General features: G+C 40.8%; 1 protein-coding gene across 4 annotated transcripts in view; it reads left to right on the top strand.

Moving 5' to 3' along the window:
- Positions 1-292: 292 nt before the first annotated feature.
- Positions 293-25,991, top strand: part of RBM39 (RNA binding motif protein 39) — a 42,650-nt gene continuing 16,951 nt past the window's right edge. For 2 of the 4 annotated variants that reach the window (XM_012455088.2, XM_012455087.2), the window contains exons 1-9: positions 293-611; positions 1,637-1,700; positions 3,463-3,512; positions 10,911-11,105; positions 13,473-13,538; positions 13,635-13,688; positions 17,782-17,899; positions 18,220-18,372; positions 21,852-21,989. In XM_012455088.2, coding sequence (XP_012310511.1) covers positions 1,650-1,700; positions 3,463-3,512; positions 10,911-11,105; positions 13,473-13,538; positions 13,635-13,688; positions 17,782-17,899; positions 18,220-18,372; positions 21,852-21,989 — 825 coding nt within the window. In that variant the 5' untranslated portion in view covers positions 293-611; positions 1,637-1,649. The remainder of the gene's footprint in view (positions 612-1,636; positions 1,701-3,462; positions 3,513-10,910; positions 11,106-13,472; positions 13,539-13,634; positions 13,689-17,781; positions 17,900-18,219; positions 18,373-21,851; positions 21,990-25,991) is intronic. The other 2 variants (XM_012455090.2, XM_012455089.2) reach the window with 1 other exon arrangement.

Genomic DNA, 25,991 nt, shown 5'->3' with positions numbered 1-25,991 from the left:
CTCCACTCAGCTAGGAGCTCTCTGAAAGATTGACAGGCAGTCCACCAACTGTCTTTGCCCTAGAGACCCGCGCCGTCTCGCGAGATTAGGGTGCTTATGCAGCGGGGTAGTGAAACGCGCCCCTCTGAATGGGGGATGGGAATGTCTATGGCGCAATCATTGCGCGAGATTGGGCTACGGTCGCGGGGGGGGGGTCTTATTTACATCTCGCGATATTTTGGCCGCTCCGATTTGGAGCGTGGGGCAGCTTCTCGCGAGAGCCCGTGCTGAGGGCTCTGTGAGGCCCCGTGTGTTTGTGTGTGTATGTGTGCTGGTGAATGTGAGTACAGGGAAGCAGCGGCCGCCATTTCAGGGAGCTTGCCGACGCTGTCGCAGGGGTGGATCCTGAGCTGCCGAAGCCGCCGTCCTGCTCTCCCGCGTGGGCTTCTCTAATTCCATTGTTTTTTTTAGATTCGCTTGGGCCTAGCCGTCCTCGGAGCCCGATATTCGGGCTGGGCAGTCCCGCGGCCTGGGCCTAGGGGCTTAACAGTAGCAACAGCAGTAGCGGCGGCGGCGGCAGCAGCAGTCTCTTCACGAGCACGAGCACCACAGGCGCCCGAAAGCCGGCACAGGTACTGGGACGTCGCGGACCCGCGTATTATTCCAGCTTTCTCTAGGTTTGACTCCTTTTTGGACCGAGGGGCGCTCTTGGCGGTCTTTAGTGACCGGAGTCGGGGGAGGTTCTCGAGAAATCGGCCCTGTTTCAGCGACCACACCCTTATTTTTCTGTCGGGTAGTCTGAATTCCTGTGGTAAAGAGCCTCGAGAGGCCGCGGTAGGATGGTGACCTGTCTCCGAGGCCTGGGCAGGCCGCGACCTCCTAACATGGCGCCAGTCGAACGGTGCCTTGGCTCACAACCCCTCCTAATGGAGGGAGTTTCCCTTTGCCCCTAAAATGGCAGCGCGATTTTTGCGCGGAAAGAGGCGCTCTCGTTCGGGTCTCGCAGTTTATGTTTTTGGAGTTGGTAGCAGGGTTTTAAACATTCGACATTGAAGTCTCCATTTTCGTGTGTTTGGTGTAAGAGGTGTTTTGAATTCACTTACAGAAGCAAACCTTGTTAAAATGCATGTCACTTTACTCATTCATTGTAGGGCTTTTGGAGGTTTTCCTTAAGTTTTAGAGGATGTTGGCTGAGAAAAAAATTCAGTCGATTTGAAAAACGTTTACCAGGCCGGGCGTGGTGGCTCACGCCTCTAATCCCAGCACTTGGGGAGGCCGAGGCAGGGGGATCACTAGAGGTCAGGAGTTCGAGACCAGCCTCCTCAACATAGTGAAACCCCGTCTCTACTAAAAATACAAAAATTAACTGGGCGTGGTGGCAGGCGCCTATGATCCCAGCTATTTGGGAGGTGAGGCAGGATAATCACTTGAACCCGGGAGGCGGAGCTTGCAGTGAGCCCAGATCGCGCCACTGCACTTCAGCCTTGGCAACTAGAGAAAAACTCCGTTTCAAAAAAAAAAGAAAAATGTTTACTCACGGAATCGTGTTGTTCTTTTCCTAGGCGTTTAAAGAAAATGTTAGGCAATATAGGTAACAAGAGTGAAATTATGTCTCAAAAAAATGTTTACTCAAGAAATTGTCTTGTTCTTTTTCTAGGCGTTTAGAGAAAATGGCAGACGATATTGATATTGAAGCAATGCTTGAGGCTCCTTACAAGAAGGTGAGAAAAAACATGTCGGTGAGGTTTATATATTTCTTAATTTAGCATTATTCACGAAACTACTGCTGAAATGTAAACTAACCTCCCCGGAGCCCTCTTGATTTATCTTATCAGAGATGCATTGCGTGTAACTTACAAAAGTAAATATATGCTATTGATGTAATAATATTGTGCAGTAGTTTCACTTCAGCGTGATGAATAAATGCCCATCTATCTCTCTTTGTAGACTTGCCTAACGATATCTCACCTCTACTCCCATGAATTCACCTTTGATTCCAGTGTGAACTGTCAATCATAAGGTAGTAATTGAGTGACTTATCGCTGTACCGTGGTCCCCTAGGTAAAATGACTCAACTAAGAATTACCAGCTCCAGTTTGGTATAGCAAAAAGGTGAATGTAGTGGTTTGGGAAAAAGCAGGGGTCCAAGAATAACAAAGCATAACCAGTCTGTGGCAAGTTAAATCTTCTAATAAGTCTTCTAAGAAGAAATGGGTGAGATTTTAAAATTTATATATATCTATGTAAGACTGGTGATAGTAAATCTTAAAACAGGCCAGTGGCAATCTGCTGCTCAGTTAATAATTACTAAAATTCTTGGATCCCTGAGTAGAAATTAAACAAAAAAAATACAAGAGGCAGTATTACAGCTTAGAGTCACTTGATGACTGTTTTACTGTTCTCCATATTGTTTATTTTTAATTAGGCCCTGCCATAGTATTTCACACTAAAAACAAAGGAATTATTTTGGCTAATATAGTCTTTGACTCATTTCGGTATCGCAGTAAAAGTAAACTGTCTATTCATTGTTTCACCAGTTGGTGGTGAAAATAGCAGTATGCATGCATTATCACTGGTGTCAAAAACTGTAAGCTTTGTAAGTTAGCACTTTACTCCTATAGCTGTTGTAATCAAACTTTAAAATAAACATTTCGCTAAACCTTTTAAAAATAATACATTTGTTTTGGATTGTATAGCACGACCATGTGGTACCAATTTGGATGAATTCTTGATAGCTTTAAATAGTGTATGTAATTTTGTAATGCTTAGACTCTTGAAGAGCTACTTTCTGTTTTAATGTTAAGATTCTTGTGTCTTAGTTTTTTAACATGGATGTAATTCCATGTAAACAGGTATGGAAGTAGGAAATGTTTAGGCTGGACTGGTGGATTATTAATTGACTTTCTTGGGTTCTTGGGAGTCAACATTACTAAAGCAGTGTGAATCCCTGTTTGCTTCAGGGCGAGATGTGTGACAGAGGTGGCATCAAGCTCTTACAGTCCCAACCCTCCAACGGAAATGGGCGAAGATCTCAGGAATGGCATCGGTCACAGGAAATCGATAGTGGCTGGCTGCTAGCATGGCCACTTGGGGCTTAGGCAGAAATAGAGCCATGGTACTGACCAAAGGGACCATAGCACATGGAATAAAACTCAAAAAAGGACTTCATGTTTTATGGAAATTATATTTAACCACTTCAACATTGTAAATCTGGATAACTTTAAACTATATAAGAAAGTAAAATTTAACATGTTAATATGGAAAGATTTTTTTATTTTTGTATCTTGACGACTTAAATGTAAGCAACAAAGTGGTTAAACACATACCTATCTAAATTTTTTTATAGCCTTCCATGTTAAACTATAAATAAATAATTAGTTTTAAAATTGTTTTGTATTTTCTTATTCCTGTTCCCTTTACCCTTTGACAACTTGAAATGTTACCACTTCGTCCTCATGATGTTCTTCTATCAACCCTGCTTAGGATGAGAACAAGTTGAGCAGTGCCAACGGCCATGAAGAACGTAGCAAAAAGTAAGTTTTAAGAAAGGGCCTGGGGGAGGGTGGTGAACTTTTTTGTGGTTTTAGACCGTAAGTTTTGTTTCTGTGGCTAAAGTTTACAAAGTTCCTTTCTGAAGTTTTTCTCTGCCTCTTTTAGAAAATTGGTTCTTTGCCTTTTGGGACAAACTCTTGGAGGAACGGTGGATTTTTTGCTTAGATTTCAGAACATAGTTTCAGATACCTTCCCCTCCAAGTCCATCATGACAACCTGGTGACAAGTTCTATGTTAGAGGTTGTCCTGTTTTAAATTTGTTAACTTTGGTTTAATATTTGGTGATCCTTGTTTCCTATGATCCATGTTAGAGGAAGAAAAAAAAATTGGTGCTCTTACTGATAAAACGTATCTATTGATCTTAAAAGGGAGAAAGAGTTAAGTTAGATAATAACTAGGCCATGGAAAGTACTGTTTGCCTTAAATTGCTGAAGGAGTCAAAGCTGTGAATTATTTTACTCCTTGCTGCTCAAAGGCCCTTTTAGAAGAGATGCAACAGAAGACTTAAGTACTTAGGGTGGCTTTCATTATCTTAGGCCTTTTAAACCCTAGACTTAATAGGGTGGTGGTTTTGGAAATTATGAATATATCCGTATACTTTATTGGGGTAAGATGAGTAACTCACTAGGAACTCTACTACAGACTGGTACAGAAAACCGTACAAAAAGTCTTTTTTTTGTTTTGTTTTGTTTTTTTTTGGAGACGGGAGTTTCGCTCTTGTTACCCAGGCTGGAGTGCAATGGCACGATCTCGGCTCACCGCAACCTCTGCCTCCTGGGTTCAGGCAATTCTCCTGCCTCAGCCTCCTGAGGAGCTGGGATTACAGGCACGCGCCACCATGCCCAGCTAATTTTTTGTATTTTTAGTGGAGACGGGGTTTCACCGTGTTGACCAGAATGGTCTCGATCTCTTGACCTCGTGATCCACCCGCCTCGGCCTCCCAAAGTGCTGGGATTATAGGCGTGAGCCACCGCACCCGGCCCCACAAAAAGTCTTAAGTAACAGTTATGATAAGATCCACTTTTTTTTATTTTTGAGACAGAGTCTCACTCTGTGACCAGGCTGGAGGTCAGTGGCGTGATCTCAGCTCACTGCAACCTCTGCCTCCCAGGTTCAAGTGATTCTAGATCCTCAGCCTCTTGAGTAGATGGGATTCCAGGGATGTGCCATGACACCCAGCTAATTTTTGTGTTTTTAGTAGAGATAGGGTTTCACCATGTTGTCCAGGAAAGTCTTGATCTGACCTTGTGATCTCCCCGCCTCAGCCTCCCAAAGTGCTGGGATAACAGCCATGAGCCATGAGCCAGGCCTTTTTTTTTCTTCTTCTTTTGAGATGGAGTCTTGCTCTCTTGCCTAGACTGGAGTGCAGTGGTGGGATCTGGGCTCACTGCAACCTCCGCCTCCTGGCTTCAAACGATTCTTTTTTTTTTTAAGACTGAGTCTTTCTCTGTTCTTAGACTGGAGTTGCTCAGCTCACCACAACCTCCGCCCCCCCACCCCCACTTCAAGTGATTCTCCTTCTTCAGCCTCCCTAGTAGCTGGGACTATAGATGCGCACCACCATGCTTCCCTCATTTTTGTATTTTCAGTAGAGACGGGGTTTCATTTTGTTGGCCAGGCTGGTCTTGAACTTCTGACCTCCTGATCTGCCCACTCAGTGTCCCCAAGTGCTGGGATTACATGCATGAGCCACCGTGCCCAGCCGAGATCCACTTTATAAGGTTGGAGTATATTAGTTTTTGAAGAGCTCTAAGGTTAGCGATACTTAATATGTGATCATGTTGTAAACATTAAATTGTTGCATTAGTCTGTGTTTATGGTGCCATATTAAAACATTTTGTCGGCCAGGCTGAGGTGACTTATGCCGGTATAGTCTCAGCACGTTGGGAGACCAAGGCAGGCAGATCACTTGAGGCCAGGAGTTCCAGGCCAGCGTGGCCAACTTTGGTGAAACCCTGTCTCCTAAAAATAAAAAAGTTATCTGGGTGTGGTGGTACGTGCCTGCAGTCCCAGCTACTCAAGAGGCTTAAGTAGGAGAATTACTTGAACCCCAGAGGCAGAGGTTGCAATGAGCCAAGATTGCACCACTGCACTCCTGCCTGGGTCACAGTGAAACTCCATCTTTTTTTTTTTTTGGAGACAGAGTTTTGCTCTTGTCACCCAGGCTGGAGTGCAGTGATGCGATCTCAGCTCACTGCAACCTCCACCTCCCAGGTTCAAGCAATTCTGCCTTATTAGCCTCCCGAATAGCTGGGATTACGGACACCTTTGTTTTTTTTTTTTTTTTTTTTTTTTGAGACGGAATTTTGTTCTTGTTGCCCAGGCTGGAGTGCAATGGTGCAATCTTGGGTCATCGAAACCTCTGCCTCCCAGGTTCAAGTGATTCTCCTGCCTCAGCTTCCTGAGTAGCTGGGATTACAGGCATGCACCACCATGCCCAGCTAGCTTTATATTTTTAGTAGAGATGTTGTTTCACCTTGTTGGGTAGGGTGGTCTCAAACTCCTGACCTCAAGTGATCCACCTGCCTCGGCCTCCCAAAGTGCTGGGATTATAGGCATGAGCCCTTGTGCCTGGCCAAGACTCTATTTTTAAAAAAATCTGGGCTGGGCGGGGTGGCTCATGCCTGTGATCTTTGGGAGGTCGAGTTGGTCCGGTCACAAGGTCAAGACCAGCCTGGCCAACATGGTGAAACCCCGTCTCTACTAAAAATACAAAAATTAGCTGGATGTAGTGGCACATGCCTGTAGTCCCAGCTACTCGGGAGGCTGAGGCAGGAGAATCCCTTGAACCTGGGAGGTAGAGGTTGCAATGAGCTGAGATCTCGATATTGCACTCCAGCCTGGTGACAGAGTGAGACTTTGTCTCAGACAAATCTGTCATACTTATGACCTTATAATAATGAAAAATGAGAGAAAAATAGCCACTTACTTGATTTCTTTTTGGCTCTTCTTAAGAGCCCTAAATGCTTTATAGTAAGGACCTCAGTTATTGTCACTACAACTATGGTAGGAAGGTGGATAAAATTTCATAAAATAGATGAGAAAATTTTATATAGGATTATTCAAGGCTTGATAAGCCAAATTTTTTTTGTACTTCCCCCAAAATAATGTAATGGATTAAAAATGATACAGTTTTTAGAAAATGACTTCCTTTTTTCTGGTGTAAGCTTGGATGGGAATCATTGATAGTTCCTCACCAATAAAAGAAGTTGTGGGGATCAGGTTGGGTTTAGTCTTGATGTCATCTGATAACAACCAACCAGTCATCACATGGTTTATGTCATCTGGTTTTAGACCTTCTGCCAAAGTAATGGTTTCCTAATGTTTCCATTTTACAATTCTCTAAGCAAAAGAAAACCCAGGAAGGCTTATCCATATAAAGTGACATAAATTGTCTAATCTAGGTGTCAGCCCTAGTGGTTAAGTAACGATTTCGCCTCAAGTGCCAGAAGGATAAGAACATAACTGTTGGGTACAGACCTTCATTGTTGTAACATTCTCTCATTTCGCTCTTTGCCAACTGAGGTCGTATCCAGTATCTACTTTTTATCCTCATTAAGGCTACAAGCTTTGATAAGGGAGTTGAGCATTAAGCTGTCCATGTGTGATGTTCAGTGGCCTTTGTCTAATGTAGAGTCCTATAGGACTAAATAGAAGAATGGACAATTTTCTTTAACCATATGATTGTTTAAGGGAAGACCCTTTCAAAACACTTTGTCTAGTAATCTTAAAATACTTGGTCAGACTTCTTATCAATTAGAGATGATGAAATACATGATTCCTTTGTTCAGTCAGGACTCTTGATTTTTTTAAAGGAACTTTATCTTTGCAGTTCATTTTAATGTACCTGGAAGAAAACTTGTATTTAGGAATATATAGAGAACATATAAAACATTCGCCTTTGCTTTGCTTTTAACCTTTAGTACTAAATTAAATTTCCTAACCAAAGGAAAGTGCCATGTTACATTTTTCATTCTAAAACTTCATTGTCTTAAAAGCCATATTGAGCTATAGCTTGTTAGGTAGTAGAAAAATGCATATTCTGAGAAACTGAGTTGACTGACTAAATTTGTTTTTTAGTTGTATACTTCTGATTCTCAACATACACTTGATTGTATCGTAGAATAATAAAAGCAACAACGTTTTTTGTGACACAAATTGGTTGTCAGCCTACTTTCTGAAGAGCTGTAAACCCGAGTTTTGCAAGACCTCAAAGTATGCATCCTAAGTGCCTGAGCTTGTGCTCATGGGAATATTATTTGTTAAAGTAACCAGTTTTGCAAAGTCTAAATCAGCGTCCGTTCCGTTAAGCTCTTTAGAGAATTACTCAATAAAAGATAACATTAAAGTGACACAGTTGAAATATATTGGCTACTGTGGTGTGGATTATCTATAAATTTTGGAATAAATGACTTTTCTATTTTTCTTCTTATTTTCCAGAATACTTTGCATTTAAATTTTAGATCTTCTTACATGGAAGAGGTCAAATCCAGTTATAGCAAAACACCTTTACAGCAGAGGCCATATAACCAAAAAGTCCAAAGGCCCAGCCCAGTGGACCATTTACTTCAATGATGTTCAGTACAAAATTTCACTGCCATTAAAGACTTTGGAAAGTCCTTTTTAAGTTGTAACAGGATTTGACTATTAGTGTGGATTTTGAAAATCTTTCTTTAGTTAATGTAATAAATGCTCTTTGAAGCTGGAAGTACACTGGTTTCTTGCACCCTTATATTTTTCTCTGGGCTTTTATGCAAAATATTGTATTTTCTGAATGTCTTAGTATGTTGCTGTCTTTTTACCTGGCTGGGGTTGCCTTCAGATGTGGATGGGGACTTGTTTACAAAAAGTCCTAGAAGACCATAAATTAAAATTAGCTCTCCAATTTTCAAGTATTTTCTTTTGGCAGAATAAGTTTTGGGTCCTATGAGAGGTGAATAGGCTGGTTGCCTCTCTTGCAGTAGCCCATCTATGAGCAGAACAAAAACTTTGTCTGTTTTTGAGGGGAATGGACTTTTTACCTTGTCCCCTAATTTATTATATTCAGGACTTTAGGTTTTATGAATCTCACAGAATTATTTAGTTAGAATAGTGTTACAGAGATAGTTACGTTTTTTAGGCAACAAAATTGGAGTGTTACCTGTTGCCCATCTGGGCATTGCTTTGATGAGTTCTATATGAATAATGAGTGTAGCCTAATTTTCTGTCATGTGCTACTTAGCATATATACATTTCTGACAGTCAGGTGGATTATCTTGAAATTTTAGACAAAGTTTCTGCCTCCTTGGAAAGCTCTACATCTCCTTGTGATTGGAGTGTGGGTTTCAAGATTCCAGAAGGTGGGTGTCTTCATTTTCTATTTTCAATGCACTCTAAGATGACCTGCTTACAGGTTCTCTGAGGCAGACCTCAATTGCTCTTGTGCTATGTAACTTTGCTTTGATAAGGAATAAACAATCACATATCAGATAATGATATAGAATTGTCAAAATGTTTAATTTTTAAGCCACTACAAATTGATGTTTTGGTGGAATAAGTTGATTTTGAAATGTCTCAATTTATATTGAAATATCTGAAGGCACCTCTAAAATTTGAGTGATGACACAGAGGTATAGATTATGATTTAATTATGAATGGGTGGTATACTCTGAAGAATACAGAAGTGAACAGAAAGATACAGGGTTTTTGGTTTTCAGTTTGAAATTTTAAAAAGATCTGTGAAGGTCAAGATGATCATTGGTTTTGATTGCATACCACAGGCTTCTATAAACTGGCTTAAAAATGGCATACTCCAGTTTCTGGTGTATTCATTGTAACTTTAGGAAGTATTTGAAATGGTCACATTAAAGTCTGGTAATGTCAAAACGTATTACTGCATTAGTTCCATTAGTTCTTTTTGTTTTTGATTCAGAGTGGCGCTTTGTCTCCCAGGCTGGAGGGCAGTGGCTCCATCTCTGCTCACTGCATCCTCTGCCTCCCAGGTTCAGGTGATTCTCTTGCCTCCTGAGTAGCTGGGACTAAAGGCATGCGCCACCATGCCCAGCTAGTTTCTTGTATTTTTAGTAGAGACAGGGTTTCACCATGTTGACAAGGCTGGTCTTGAACTCCTGACCTCAGGTGATCCATCCAACTCGACCTGCCAGAGTGCTGGGATTATAGGTATGAGCCACTGCACCCAGCTTTTTTTTTTTTTTTTTTTTTGAGATGGCGTTTTGCTCTTGTTGCCCAGGCTGGAGCACAGTTGTGTGGTTTCAGCTCACTGCAGCCTCCATTTCCTGCATTCAAGCAATTCTGCCTCAGCCTCCCAAGTAGCTGGGATTACTGGCACGCACCACCAGACCCAGCTAATCTTTGTATTTTTGGTAGAGGCGGGGTTTCACCATGTTGGCTGGGCTGGTCTTGAACTCCTTACCTCAAGTGATCTGCCCACCTTGGCCTCCCAAAGTGCTGGATTACAGGCATGAGCCACTGCAGCTGGGCTCCATTGGTTCTTAGTGTCCTTTGTCATTACAGTTTTGCCCATGAAAACCAAAATGTTGATGTCTGTATGACCCTTTGAAAGTATAAAATATTTCCTTGTGTAAATTGGTACAAAAATGACTTAATGGTAAATTACTGTATTTGATGAAAATTTTTAAAAATGAGCCAGTACTAGTACTTAAGTGTGAACTACTCTATTGTAAATTTGTTTTATTAATATCTTCTGGATTACAGTAATGTTTTTGTTTGCCTGTTGTATGACAAACTAAAGGTTCGCATTTTGATTTGTACTTGCCTACAAGTCCCTTTCCTTTTTAAAGCTGTAGCTAAATCTCAGGAGATCATTGCAGTTCCTGCTCTTAGAGGATGGTGTCTTTCAAATAACGTCTTGTCTGCTGATTTTCAATAATGTTAATATAAGGCAAAGGTGGGATTTTGTTTATCATACCTAGCAATTTTTTTTGTTTGTTTGTTTGGAGATGGAATCTTGCTGTGTTGCCCAGGCTGGAGTGCAGTGGTGCAATCTCGGCTCACTGCAACCTCCACCTCCTGGGTTCAAGCAGTTATCCTGCCTCAGCGTCCTGAGTAGCTGGAACTACAGGCACACGCCACCACGCCTGGCTAGTTTCTGTGTTTTTATTAGAAACAGGCTTAATAACTTAGTTCTTATGTTGGCCAGGCTGGTCTTGAACTCCTTACCTCTTGATCCACCCACCTCAACCTCCCAAAGTGTTGGGATTAGAGGAGTTTTTTTAAGTATGATTATGTACCATCATATCATAGTAAAACTAGCCAAATAAATTTATGAAAGGATACAAAAAAGATTCTGGCCATAAGAGGTACTAAGTTATGGTGGGTTCTTAAACCAGCGTGATAATGGTGAATTTTTTTCTTCTCAGGAGGAAAAAAAGCAAGAGCAGAAGTCGTAGTCATGAACGAAAGAGAAGCAAAAGTAAGGAACGGAAGCGAAGTAGAGATAGAGAAAGGAAAAAGAGCAAAAGCCGTGAAAGGAAGCGAAGTAGAAGCAAAGAAAGACGACGGAGCCGCTCAAGAAGTAGAGATCGGAGATTCAGAGGCCGCTACAGAAGTCCTTAGTATGTAATTATAGTTGCGATTTTGGTTTGAGGGTTATTCTCTGGGTATTCAGATAGCAATTTAACTTGAGTGGTTTGAAATTGTGCATTTTTTTTAAATGATTGGTTAAAAAGTATTGGATTAAGAATATTGGCATTGAATGCTTCTAAATTGAAAATATAGTGCATAGACAAATATGTAAAAATTTGCTTTTACTAGGCATACAGATTATTTTCTTTTAAACTGTTTTTACATTGTATGCCAATCAATGGAAACTACGTTAAAGCACTAGAGTGCTTGAAAAAGATGAGACTGTAGTGCCCAAATACTTGAGAAACTTAACAGTGTCTGAGCTGTTACAATATATGCTAAGTATATATTTACTTAAAATTATAAAGTTCTGATGAATACTAAGTTACACATTAGTAATTAGTAAACAGTAAGTAAAATGTCTTGTAACTGGCTGTTATCAGCTGAAAAGACAGGCCAGTTGTGAATTTGTTGTGTGTGTGTGTCTTTATCAAGATCCTTTTTTGGGCTCATCTGTATTTAAGGTTTGTTAATAATAGTAAAAGATACTCTAAACTAAAATTGTTTTGAAGATTAAATCACCAGAAATTTGGATGTAGGTGTTTAAAGTGGGAAACAGATTCATTATGGTTAGTAAATAACTATATTACAAAACCACTTACAGTTCTGAGGATTGAATCTAGCAGTCCTTAATACTTTATGAGGTTAATCCTCTTAATAAACACACTGCTGTAAACTCTGGAATATATTAAAAATAACCCTTCTAACTTTAAGAGTTGAATGGTTAAGGATGGAATTCCAAGGCCTAAATCACTTGGCAAGTTACTTAACCCACTAAACTAAGCATTTGTTTTCTAATCTTTTAAGGAGATAACAAGTTGCAGATAAGTTATTAATAAGTAATGAATGAGAAGAAAATATAAAGTTCTCAGAGGACTTAATGGATTCATGAAATGTTTTGGCATTACATGAATTCGGATTCTAGCTTTTATTTTTAAAATAAAACTGAACTTCATGTTTTATGGGTTCCCTTATTCTGCTTATTTCATTAACTTTTGATAGCTGAACACAGGACCGCAACGCTGTTCTAATTCTGAATGCTATACAGCAGTAGGAAATTCTCAACTTTTGTTCCATTTACCAAGATTCGTTGCATTCTTAAAATGGGATTATGTTAAATCTTTTTACCAGGATGAACTAAATGTAGGGAAGGGAATTAGCTTGATTCCTTTGAGTGATGGGTACTTTGTGATTGGTGGATCCTGGTCTAACTTTATTTAAAAATAACTTAGTTCTTACGTTGGGTTTGAGGTTATAACTGAGAATATTTTTTAATTGAAGGGGAAAGAAAATAGCTTATAACTAATTACTTGAGAAATTTATCCAGTAAATGATTTTCAGTCATCACTGTTAGTCTGAATTGCAAAGGAGCAATTTAATAAAGTGTTTTATTTGGAACTACTTACACATTGTAGGTAGGCGTAGTGTTCATGAAAACTAATTCAAGTGTGTGGATCACAGGCCACAACGTATTTATTTATTTCGCTGTTCTTCTGGAATAAGATAGCAGGATGAGCACTAAGGTACAACTGGCTAGTCCCTTTAAGTTAGCCTGGTCTTTAAAAAGTCACAAAAACTGTTATTACATAATAATTACCTTTGTGATCTTTTTGAAAACACTCCGTTAGTCATGACAAATCCTCAAAAAGTTTTATACAGAATTGGTAAATTACCTTAACATCTTCATGATGGAATTTTTGAAACAACTGAAGTATAGCGTATTAAATGGTGTCATGCTGTCTAAGAGTTACTGTTGAATGGGGAAATACCTAAGATGCATGACTAAAAAATTGTCTTTAGATTTTAAAATAAGTCTTTCAAAAAGAAGACATGTATGAATATTGTATATGTACATGTACACACATATATTCCCAAGAGAGGTTCTGCAGAGATACTCACCAAATTATTAACCATAGTTACTGGTGGTGTGAGGAAGTTCAGAGGGATTTATTTTTTATATGTGTGGTATTTTTTAAATTCTCAAGGCTGTATTTGTATATATGTAGCTTAAAAAGGTAATCTATAGACTGAAAATGGGTGTGTGCAGTTTCAGAATCTGAAAATTTTGAGGCCGTAACCTTTGGTCTTGGCACCTCTCAGTGGTCCAGGATGGATAAATTGAAGGGCAGCTTGCCTGGGATAAAGTTAAGAGACATCTAAGTATTTTTGTTTCCTCTTCATAACTGAGGTGGAAAAGCAGCAACCTAAACAATGTTAGTCTTGCTGGAGAGCGCATGAATGCGATCTTAGCAAGACCCTAAACCTGTAACTAGTGTAATTTTGTGTTTCCTTTTTAGCTCCGGACCAAAATTTAACAGTGCCATCCGAGGAAAGATTGGGTTGCCTCATAGCATCAAATTAAGGTTTTTAAACATACTTCTGAATTGTTTAAATTGTTTTTCAAGGAACTGACATGCTGTACTTGTTTGGATAACTTCTGAAACTTTTTAACTTTGCAGCAGACGACGTTCCCGAAGCAAAAGTCCATTCAGAAAAGACAAGAGCCCTGTGAGGTAGTTTTCTTCTTTAAAGCCTTTAGCTCTTAATGAAGCTGTGCAGCTTATGGTACTGTTAAATTTAATGATATTTGGTAATTAGGACCATATTAAATTTTGCTTTTGCTTCCTTTTACAGTTCTAGTACTTTAAAATCAAGTGAATTTCTACTGATTTTTCAGTAGCTTTCACTTTAATTTCATGTAATTAAAAAGAAGCAAAAGTTACTCTCTTATTTTGAGACGTAATCTGAGTCACGTAGGCCGGAGTGCAGTAGCGCGATCTTGGGTCACTGCAACCTCTGCCTCCTGGGTTCAAGCGATTCTCATGTCTCAGCCTCCCAAATAGTTGGGAATACAGGCATACACTACCATGCCCTGCTACTTTTTGTATTTTAGTATTGATGGGGTTTCACCCTGTTGGCCAGGCTGGTGTCAAACTCCTGACCTCAGATGATCCACCTGCCTTGGTCTCCCAAAGTGTTGGCATTACAGGTGTGATACATCACGCCCAGCCACAAAAGTTATTTTAATGTAATCTTATTTTCTTGTTTTACTTAAAATAAATATTTCTTGCTCCACCCCCCCCCCCCCCCCCGCCGCTTTTTGTTTTTTGTTTTGAGATGAAGAGACGTAGTCTTGGTCTCATCCCCTGGCTGGAGTGCAGTGGTGCGATCTTGGTCACTGCAACCTCTGCCTCCTGGGTTCAAGCGATCCTCCCGCCTTAGCCTCCTGAGAAGCTGGGATTACAGGAACCTGCCACCATGCCCAGCTAATTTTTTTTTTTTTTTTTTTTCTTAAAGATGGGGTTTCACCATGTTGGTCAGGCTGGTCTTGAACTCCCGACCTCAGGTGATCCGCCCGCCTTGGCCTCCAAAGTGCTTGGATTACAGGCATGAGCCACCACGCCCGGCCAGTTTTTTTATTTTTAGTAATGATGGGGTTTCACCATGTTGGCCAGGCTGGTCTCAAACTCCTGACTGCGATGATCCGCCCACCTCGGCTTCCCAAAGTGCTGGGATTGCTGTTGTGAGCCACTGCACCCAGCTACATTTCTTATTTTTAATGGACATACAATGATTGTGTGTATTTATGGGATACAGTGATGTTTTGATATCTCTATACAGCGTGTAATGATCAAATCTGGGCAATTAGCATATTCATGTCAAACATTTCTTTGTGTTGGCGAGATAGCAGTTACAGAAAACTTTAGACTTACTTTTGGCATAAATAATGAGTTATTTGAAGTAGCCTGATGTGGAAAAGTAGGTTTTGCCATTTGGCTCTCTTACCTGAGGAAAAGTATTTCACCTCAAATTTTAGTGATTTGAATTGGTACTCCTAGGTTCTTGAATGTTTCCATAGATTATTTTATGCTTAAAAATAAGAATTGTATCTGTTCAGTCTATTGTTTTGGTTCAAAGAATATTGTGTTAGGTGGTAGCATTGTGGTTTTTTGTTTTTTGAGACAGAGTCTCGCTGTATTGCCCAGGCTGGAGTGCAGTGGTGCAATCTCAGCTCACTGCAAACTCTGCCTCTCTACCTCCCAGGTTGAAGCAATTCTACTGCCTCAGTCTCCTGAGTAGCTGGAATTACAGGTGCCTGCCACCACACCCTGCCAATTTTTGTATTTTTAGTAGAGACTGGGTTTCACCATGTTTGCCAGGCTGGTCTCAAACTTCTGACCTCGTGATCCACCTGCCTCTTTTGGATTTATAGGAGTGAGCCATCACCCCTGGGCAGTATTGTGGATCCTTAGCCTCCTGGTTCTAAAGATTCTCCTGCCTCAGCCTTCTGAGTTGCTGGGACTACAGACGTGTGCTAACACGCCTGGCTAATTTTTGTATTTTTAGTAGAGACGGGGTTTTGCCATGTTGGCCAGTCTGTTCTGGACCTCCTGACCTCAGGCAGTCCACCTGCCTTGGCCTTCCAAAGTGGGGGGATTACAGGCATGAACCATTCTTTGCACCTGGCCAGGTGGTAGCATTGTTATATTCAGATTTTTCATTTCCTTTAAGAGCATCTTATAACTTTATTGTATGGTGTATTCAGTTATACTGTAGAATTCTAGGATTTGGTAAGTAAATCTTAATTATAATTTACAAGCCTTTTTTTTTTGTTTGTTTTTGAAACGGAGTCTTGCTCTGTTGCCCAGATTGTGGAGTGCAGTGTTGTGATCTCAGCTCACTGCAGTCTCTGCCTCCTGGGTTCAAGTAATTCTTCTGCTTCAGCCTCCTGAGTAGCTGGGATTACAGGTCCCTGCCACCACACCCAGCTAATTTTTTTTTTTTTTGAGACGGAGTCTCACTCGCTAGACTGGAGTGCAGTGTTGGAATCTTGCCTCACTGCAACCTCCACCTCCCAATTTCAAGCGATTCTCCTGCCTCAGCCTCCTGAGTAGCTGGGATTCCAGTCATGTGCCACCATGCCTGGCTAATTTTTTGTATTTTTAGTAGAGAAGGGGTTTCAAAACCATGTTAGTTAGGCTGGTCTCGAACTCCTGACATGGTGATCTGCCCACCTTGGCCTCCCAAATGTTGGGATTACAGGTGTGAGCCATGGGGCCCAGCAAAAAGCTTTTCTTTGAGGCAGGATTTCACTTTGTCACCCAGGCTAGAGTGCCATGATGCAATTACGGTTCACTGTAGTTTCTTAACAGCCGGGCATAACCAATGCCACCCAACTCAGTGTCCCTAGGAGCTGGGACTGTAAGTGTAGCCACCATACCCTGCCAATTTTTGTTTGTTTGTTTGTTTGTTTGTAGAGACAAGGTTTTGCCATGTTGCCCAGTTTGGTCTGAAACTCCTGAGCCAAGCAGTCTGCCCACTACTCTTGGCCTTAAAAGCTTTTGTGCCAGGCAGGGTGGCTAATGCCTGTAATCCCAGCACTTTGGGAGACCGAGTCGGGCAGGTCACAAGGTCAGGAGTTTAAGACCAGCCCGACCAACATGATGAAACCCCGTCTCTACTAAAAATACAAAAATTAAACAGGCATGGTGGCATGTTCCTATAATTCTAGCTAGTTGGGAGGCTGAGACAGGAGAATCGTTTGAACCTGGGAGGCGGAGGTTGTGGTAAGCTGAGATCATGCCCCTGCACTCCAGTCTGGGTGACAGTAAGACTCTGTCTTGGAAAAAAAAAAGGTTTTGTGACAAATCTTATAGGTAGAGTGATATTGCAAGAGAAAGCATCCAAACACCCCCACCACTTGGACATCCTGAGAGTGTCCAAAAAATGGAAAAGAGCATGTTTAGGCTTAACATCTTTAAGGATTGACTTAAAACATTAAACTAACTGGTATTTTGTAACAGAGGTGATGTTAATAGACGATCTAAATTTGTAAAATAAAGAATTTTTGGAATCATTTGGGGTTTCACTTTAAGTTTGCCATTGTGATTATCAAACTTAATTCTCTTTATAATTTTACGGTTTTGTTGTAAGGAAGCATCAGTTACACTGATTTTGTATCAGTCTGGCATTTGTGATTGGTCGAGTGGTATTTTTTATGACTGTTATTAAACAGGCTTCTGGTTGATCCCTTTCTTTAGAAAAATTACCCTTTTTGAGATTGTAAGGACATTAGACTTCTGTGCTAATGCCGTGTAAGATGTGCTGATAAGAAACAGTAAACTTTATTCTTTAGAAGGAATTGAGTTAAATTGAATCGTTTTATGGACATTTTTTGTCAATAGATCTTACTGAAAATAGGCTTTGGGAATATGACAGACTAGTTTCACAGCTTATTCATTCTGTGAAAATGAATGTTTGACACTTGTTTTAGGTTAGGTGTGGTGGCTCACACTTGTTATCCCAGCATTTTGGGGTTCTAGGGCAGTAGGATTGCTCAGTAGTTCAAGACCGACCTGTGCAACATAGCAAGATCTAATTTCTAAAGATGAAAATATTGAGGAGGAGTTTGGAAAGGAGTGAGGGATACGGTGTATACTGCTCAGGTGACACGTACACTAAAATCTCAGAATTCACCACTAAAGAACTCATGTATGTAACCAAAAAGCACCTGTACCTGAAAAACTGTTGAAATATATGGAGGAAAAAAAATTATTTTAAAATAATCTGTTATAAAACGAATTTTATATTTTTTACTCCTATTAGGGAACCTATTGATAATCTAACTCCTGAGGAAAGAGATGCAAGGACAGTCTTCTGTATGCAGCTGGCAGCAAGAATTCGACCAAGGGATTTGGAAGAGTTTTTCTCTACAGTAGGAAAGGTAATCTTAGCCTGCGTAGGGAGGTCATAGGTAGATATTGCAAGAGAAACATCTAAACATCAAATCTTTTGATTTAGTAGCAGTATTTGTTTGTGGTAATGTTTCCATTTTGCATCTTACGGTATTAGAGTTGATAAATGTTGTTACAAATTTTTTAAAAGATATGGATAGATATAGGAATTGTCCTACAGATTTTCTTTTTTAAAGAAATTCATAATGCCTTCATCCTTTCTTTAACATTAATGTCTCTTCTTGAAAGAATTATATGTACATGGCTTACAATGGATGGTCGCACAAACAGAACTGTGTTTTCTTTCTAGGTTCGAGATGTGAGGATGATTTCTGACAGAAATTCAAGACGTTCCAAAGGAATTGCTTATGTGGAGTTTGTTGATGTTAGCTCGGTGCCTCTAGCAATAGGATTAACTGGCCAGCGAGTTTTAGGAGTGCCAATCATAGTACAGGCATCACAGGTAATTTTTTTCCTGGTTAAGAGATTGATTATTGATAGTCTTGAAAGTCTCTTGTTGCATGGTATCGTGCTTTCATGCCCTGTGCCTCATCTACAGTAACTGTGACTCATTACCTTAGGAGTCAGATATTCTCAAGGACCTTTTTGTTTTTTTTAACTTTGTCTTGCTTACTTTGATAGTTTTCTCAAGACCGTCATCCTTGTGTTGCCCTTTTGTTGTTTGTTTTTTTGGTTTTTGGTTTTTTTTCGAGACAGAATCTCACTCTGTCACCCAGACTGGAGTGCAATGGCCTGGTCTCAGCTCACTGCAGCCGCCGTCTCCTGGGTTCAGGAGATTCTTCTGCCTCAACCCCCTGAGTAGCTGGGATTACAGGAGACTGCCACCATGCTCGGCTACTTTTTTTTTTTTTTTTTTTAGATAGAATCTTGCTTTTATTTCCCAGGTTGGAGTGCAGTGGTGTGATCTTGGCTCGCTAAATCCTCCATCACCTGATTTCAAGCGGTTCTCTGCCTATGTCTCCTAAGTAGCTGAAATTACAGGTGTGCGCCACCACCCCTGGCAAATTTTTTGTATTTTTAGTAGAGATGGAGTTTCACCATTCTTAGCCACCACCCCTGGCAAATATTTTGTATTTTTAGTAGAGATGGAGTTTCACCATTCTTAGCCAGGCTGGTCTTGAACCTTCTGACTTTGTGATCCAGCCTCCGAAAGTGCTAGGATTACAGCCGTGACCCACCATGCCTGGCCTACTTTTTGTATTTTTAGTAGAGATGGGATTTCACCATGTTGGCCAGGCTGCTCTTGAACTCCTGACCTCAGGTGATCCGCCCTCCTTGGCCTTCCAAGGTGCTATGATTACAGGCATGAGCTACCGCACCCGGCCTTGTTTTTGAGATAACGGTCGCACTCAGAGATCAGAGTGCAATGACATAATCACAGCTCACTGTAGCCTTGACCTGCTGGGCTCAAATAGTCTTTTCTCCTCAGTCTTCTGAGTAGCTAGGACTACAGGTACATGCCACCATTGCCAGCTAAGTTTTAAAGTTTTTGAAGGAACAGGGTCTTGCCATGTTGTTCAGGCTGATTTCAAACTTACGGACTAAAGTGATCCTCTGGGCTGGGCACTGTGGCTCATGCCTATAATCCCAGCACTTTGGGAAGCCGAGGTAGGTGGATCTCCTGAGAGGTCAGGAGTTGAAGACCAGCTTAACCAACACGGTGGAACTCCATCTCTATAGAAGAGTAAATAAATAAATAAAAATAAAGTGATCCTCTGGCCTGGGCCTCTTGAGGTGTTAGGATCACTTCAGCCACACTGCACTTTGACAGCATTTAATAGTTCTTATGGATGTGGAGAAGTTGGAATGTATCGTTCTGTGGATTATATAATATGACCCTATCATTAGAATTGATTTGTATTCGTTTGTATTAATAAACAAGTGACTGTTTTTTTTTCTGCCTCTGTGCCATGTAGAAGATCCCACCACACTGCCTGTAGGGCCCTGTTCTGTCTCTTCCTCCCACAGGGTTGGTGGGTGGGCGGAAACACCAGAAACAAGTTACTGATTTTTGTCACTAATTAATGACTCAATTTTTTTTACCTTTTTTAAAAATTTTTTAAAATTTTTTATTTAGTAGACGGGGTTTCACCATGTTGGTCAGGCTGGTCTTTAATTCCTGACCTTAGGTGATCCGCCCACCTTGGCCTCCAAAGTGCTTGGATTACAGGCATGAGCCACCATGCCCGGCCTCGATTTTTTTAAGTAGCAAAGACAGTATTTAATATTTTGAGCAATATGAAGTACAGTAGTCATACTGGTTGGTTTTCAGACTGCTTAAATACTCTGGTTACTTCATCAAATTTAACTTCTTTTTAGACAGGCTCAGTTTCCCAGGCTGGAGCACAGTGACACATTTACAGCTTCAACTTCCTAGCTAGGCTCAAGTGATCCTTCCAGCTCAGTCGCCAAAATAGTTGGGAACACAGGCATCAACCACCATGCCTGGCTGATTTTTCATGATTTAGAGAGGAGCATCTAAATCATGTTTTGGCCTCTTAACATGCTCATGTTAGAGGCGTGGGACACTGTGTCTGATCCGACTTACTTTACATAATTTTGTGAAGTTCTTCATTAGCTTTATAACCAAATGGGACTTGAAATGTCAGTTTCACTGCTAGGTAAGCTGTATGTAACCTTGGCCAAATTATTATCCTCTCTTTTTTGTTTAAATACAGTCTCACTGTGTCACCCAGGTTGTAGTGCAGTTGTGTGGTCTTGGCTCAGTGCAACTTCTGTCTCCTTGGTTGAAGTGATTCTTGTCCTTCAGCTTTCCCAAGTAGCTGGGATTAGAGGCATGCACCACCACACCCAGCTAATTTTTTGTATTTTTAGTAGACATGGGGTTTTGCTTTGGCCGGGCTGGTCTTGAGCTCTTGGCCTCAAGTGATCTGCCTACCTCGGCCTGCCAAAGTGCTGGTAATACAGGCCTGAGCCACTGCACTGGCCCTATTGTCCTCACTTTTATCATTTTGAGAAGGTTCTGCTTTACATTAAGTAGTAATTATTGAGTATAATGTGATTGTTTGTAAACTGGATAGGAAGATAATTACTCAGATTATTTCCTGTGTTGGAAGACAGACTTAGTAGCTGGGTGTGGATTGGCAGGACTAAGGGCTGAGAAGTAGCATATTAAATGAGGTACTTAATTCATGTAACAAACTGTTGTAGGAGCAGTACTACCAAATGTACACCAGTTTGTTACAAGAGAAGTCTGTGTTAGAATGTAAATGGACAAGTTTTGTTGGTTATGGAGGGATGACAACTGAATCAACATGTTTGCTTGGTGATATAGTTTGGTTCTGGCATATGCCCCTTATCACAAACAACTGTACATTTGGTTATACTAATATCAAGAGTATGTTAATTTTAATGAATATTGATTGTGTCTATATGGGGTGTGCTGTATCCCTGGCAATCTCTAGTGGCAGAGAAGGAAGGATGATCACTTAATATTAGGAGTTCAAGACCAGCCTGGGCAACATAGTGTGAGACCCTGTTTCAAAAAAATAAAACTCTAAATAAAGAAAATTATTTTCATTGTAGTTTTATATACACACATTTAGCATTTGAACCATTTTTATACAGTTCAATGCTATTTATTAAATTTATAGTGATGGAATAATCACCAATAATCTCCAGGTATATTCATTGTCTCATATAGAAACTATACTCTTGAAGCTATAATCCCCTAATCTCTTGCAGGCCCTTGATAAAATGTAATCTAGTTTCTCTCTATGAATTTGCATATTCTAGATTCCTCATAAGTTGATCCATACAATGTTCCTCTTTGTGTCTGAGTTACTTAGGGTAATATTTTTATCCTCTAAATTTTGAATCAGTTGTTATGCAAATCTGTGTGGTTTACCCTGGTGAAGCTACTGTGTGTTAGCTCTGTGTGATGTGCATTTTGTCTTTTAGGCAGAAAAAAATAGAGCTGCAGCAATGGCAAACAATTTACAAAAGGGAAGTGCTGGACCTATGAGGCTTTACGTAGGTTCATTACACTTTAATATAACTGAAGATATGCTTCGTGGGATCTTTGAGCCTTTCGGAAGGGTAAGTCCAAGTTCTTCAATGAATCTTGAGTAGGTTGTTGATCTGAGTATAACTACGTAATAATTTCTATATGTCCTACTTTGTTATCTTTCTGGGAGATTAATATGAAGAGGATAAGCATTGCTTTTAGAAAAATTTATTATGACAACATAGGTTAAAACAAATTAGAATAGGCCACTTAAAGAATGTTACTAATATTCATAATGCCATGTGAAATGCATAATGGGTATTAAAATTAATCATTTAAAAAATCCACTTTGGCTGGGTACTGTGGCTCATGCCTTTAATCCCAGCTGTGTTCATGCCACTTGAGTCCACCTTGGGTAACAGTTCAATCCTGTCTCAAAAGAAAATTGTTATATCATAGGAAGACTATTATTGTTTAGTATAATTTTTTTTTTTTTTTTTTTGAGCTGGAGTTTCACTTTTGTTACCCAGGCTGGAGTACAATGGCACGATCTCGACTCACCGCAACCTCCGCCTCCTGGGTTCAGGCAATTCTCCTGCCTCAGCCTCCTGAGTAGCTGGGATTACAGGCACGCGCCACCATGCCCAGCTAATTTTTTGTATTTTTAGTAGAGACGGGGTTTCACCATGTTGACCAGGATGGTCTCGATCTCTTGACCTCGTGAGCCACCGCACCAGGCCTAGAATTTCTTTTTAAAAGTTTGTTTTTAAAAGAACGTTGAAGATCTTAAGATTCTGCTTTGTCTGTCAGGCACGGTGGCTCATGCCTATAATCCTAGCGCTTTGGGACACCGAGGCTGGCAGATCACAAGGTCAAGAGACTGAGACCATACTGGCCAACATTTGAAACCTTGTCTCTACTAAAAATACAAAAAATTAGCTGGGTGTAGTGGCAGGTGTCTGTAATCTTGGCAGCTCTGGAGGCTTTGATAGGAGAATTGTTTGAAACCTGGGAGGTGGAGATTGCAGTGAGCCGAGATCCCACCGCTACACTTCAGCCTGGGCGACAGCAAGACTGTATCTCCATTAAAAAAAAAAAATTCTGCTCTGTCTCCCTGGTTATATGCTCAGTTCCAGGCCTTGGTAGCCTGATTAGGTTTGCCTTTTTTTCTGTCTGTTGAAATCTTTAGTGGCTGCATTACGAATACCCCTCTGGCAAGGCTATTCTGCCTAACAGTATGTGACCCATTTCTGATCCACTGTGATACTTCACTTTCTCCAGTAATTTGACTTTATTTATTTATTTTGAGACATTCTCATTCTAACTCACAGGCTGGAGTACAATGGCACGATCTTGGCTGACTGCAAACTCCCCCTCTTAGTTTCAAGTGATTCTCCTGCCTTATCATCCAAATAGCTGGGATTATAGGAACCCACCCTCACACCTGGCTAATTTTCATATTTTTTTAGTAGAGACAGGGCTTTACCATGTTGACCAGGTTGGTCTCGAACTCCTGACCTCAGGTGATCCTCCCGTCTTGGTGTATCAAAGTGGTGGGATTACAGGCATGAGCTACATCGCCCAGCCTCTGTTGACTTTTCTATAAGTAACAAGGATCTTGGGGTGTTTGAGGGTGGATGTGCATATATGGATGTGCCATTATGTGCTATATCAAGAAACGAATAGGGGCCACATGAACTGTTAGATGGCAGAGTCAAAAAACAACTTGATCTCCTGCCTCCGAGGCTCCACAAGGCCTTGTGTCTGGCACTGTGATATTGAGGTCACTACATAGCATCTAGGCTTTTGTTCTAGAGGACTTGTCTGTGCTATCTACCTGAAGCAAGAGTGTCCACCTAGTTTTGTGTGAGGGAGGGATAGTCTCTCACAGTCCTGTCACTGAGCAATGAACCTTTTCTTCTCAGTAATTTTAGCAAAAGAAATAAATGTAAAGAGAGCTAGATAGAACAAATACACATTAACTTTTAAAAATGCATTCACTAAAAAAGAAATTAAAAAAATAACATTTTAAAAGATGTATTCACTGGCTAGGTGCGGTGGCTCACACCTGTTACCCCAACACTTTGGGAGGCTGTGGTAGGTGGATTGCTTGAGGTCAGGAGTTTGAGACCAGCCTGGCCAACATGGTAAAACCTCTTTTCTTCTAAAAATACAAAAAATTGCTGAGTGTAATGGCAGGAGGCAGCTACTCAAAATGAATAATCATGTATATTTGAGAAATCTAGGTACCACATAAAAATGAACATTGGGAAACATTTGATATTTAAATTATTTTAATTACTCTAGAGTATGATTTGTCAAACTTTTAATTAAATTTGAGATGGAGTTTCATTCTTGTCGCCTAGGCTGGAGTACAGTGGCACACTCTCAGCTCACTGCAACCTCCGCCTCCCGAATTCAAGTGATTCTGCCTCAGCCTCTTGAGTAGCCAGGGTTACAGGTGCCTGCCACCAGAACCAGCTAATGTTTTCTGTTTTTAATAGAGATGGGGTTTATCCACGTTGACCAAGCTGGTGTCGAACTCCTGACCTCAGATGATCCAGCCAGCCGCCTCAGTCTCCCAGCTTGTTGGGATTACAGGCGTGAGCCACACTGCCCTGTCATCCAGGCTGGAGTGTAGTGGCACAATCTTGGCTCACTGTAATCTCCACCTCTCAGGTTTAACCAATTCTACAGCCTCTGCCTCCCAAGTAGCTGGGATTACAGGTGCACACCACCACACCCAGCTAATTTTTTGCATTTTAGTAGAAACAGTTATCACCATGTTGCCCAGGCTAGCCTTGAACTCATGAGCTCGGGCAGTCCACCAGCCTCGGCTTCCCAAAGAGATAGGATTACAGGCGTGAGCCACTGCACCTGGCCTAAAGATCTGTTTTAAAATTTATATTGTTTATTTGTTGCTAGCTAATGCTCCCCCAAAATCTTATCCCTGTCATAGCCCCACTTTATCCATGGCTACCCCTTTCCTAGAGGTAGCCCTTATCAGTTTTTTGTATAGCCTTCCAAAGACATTCTGTGGCTTAACAAATAATAGCAAATATATTACTTCTTTTTTTTCTTTTTTTTTGGAGACAGAGTCTGACTCTGTCACCAGACTGGAGTGCAGTTGTGCGTTCTTGGCTTACTGCAACATCTGCCTCCTGGGTTCATGCAATTCTCCTGCCTCAGCCCCCAGAGTAGCTGGGATTCCAGGTGTGTGCCAACTGGCTAATTTTTGTATTTTTAGTAGAGATGGGGTTTCACCGTGTTGGCCGGGCTGGTCTTGAACTCCTGACCTTGTGATCCGCCACCTTGACCTCCCATAGTGTTGGGATTACAGGCGTCAGCCACTGCGCACGGCCCACTTCTCTTTTTTAAAATTTTTGGTAAAATATGCCTAACGTTAAAAGCTTTTTTTCTGTTTGAGGCAGTCCTCCTCTGTCACCCAGGCTGGAGTGCAATGACATCGAAGTTCACTGTGCAGCATTCACCTCCTGGGTTTATGCAATCCTACTGCCTCCCAACGTGCTGGGATTACACACCTGAGCTACCCCACCTGACTGGGTGCTCTGTTTTTTATGATTTACTGTGTCTAGTATAATTGGGAATTATTTCTTGGTGTTTTTAGCATTGTGGAAAGGAAACATTGATTTTTTTTTTTCCTATCTTCTAATGGTAATATAGGAAGGATTTCTGTTTTTTTGTGGTTTATTAATAGGAAAGATAATCTTAGTTTGAAAATCAGTTTGCTCCCCACACCCCATTGCTTGGGAAGTTTCTAGACTTTTTTTTTTTTTTAAATACCAACTCCTGGTCTGTTGCCAAGGCTGGAGTACCTGGGTTCAAGTGGTTCTCCTGTTTCAGTATTCCAAGTAGCTGGGCATACAAGCATGCGCCACCAAGCCCAACCAATTTTTGTATTTTTGGTAGATACCTGATTTCGCCATGTTGGCCAGACTCGTCTCAAACTCCTGACCTCAGGTGATCTGCCTGTCTCAGCTCCCCATAGTCTTGGGATTACAGGAGCTAGTCACTGTACCAGCCTAATTGTTTTTTCATATTAAATATAAAATTATAGTTTCAAGACTTTAAAA

This window comes from Aotus nancymaae, unplaced genomic scaffold (assembly GCF_030222135.1).
Source record: "Aotus nancymaae isolate 86718 unplaced genomic scaffold, 86718_ANA_hifiasm-v0.15.2.pri h1tg000029l, whole genome shotgun sequence".
In the NCBI taxonomy this organism is placed as follows: Eukaryota; Metazoa; Chordata; class Mammalia; order Primates; family Aotidae; genus Aotus; species Aotus nancymaae.
The sequence above is the reverse complement of the archived record's forward strand: the minus strand, read 5'-3'. Positions and strand labels throughout refer to the sequence as shown.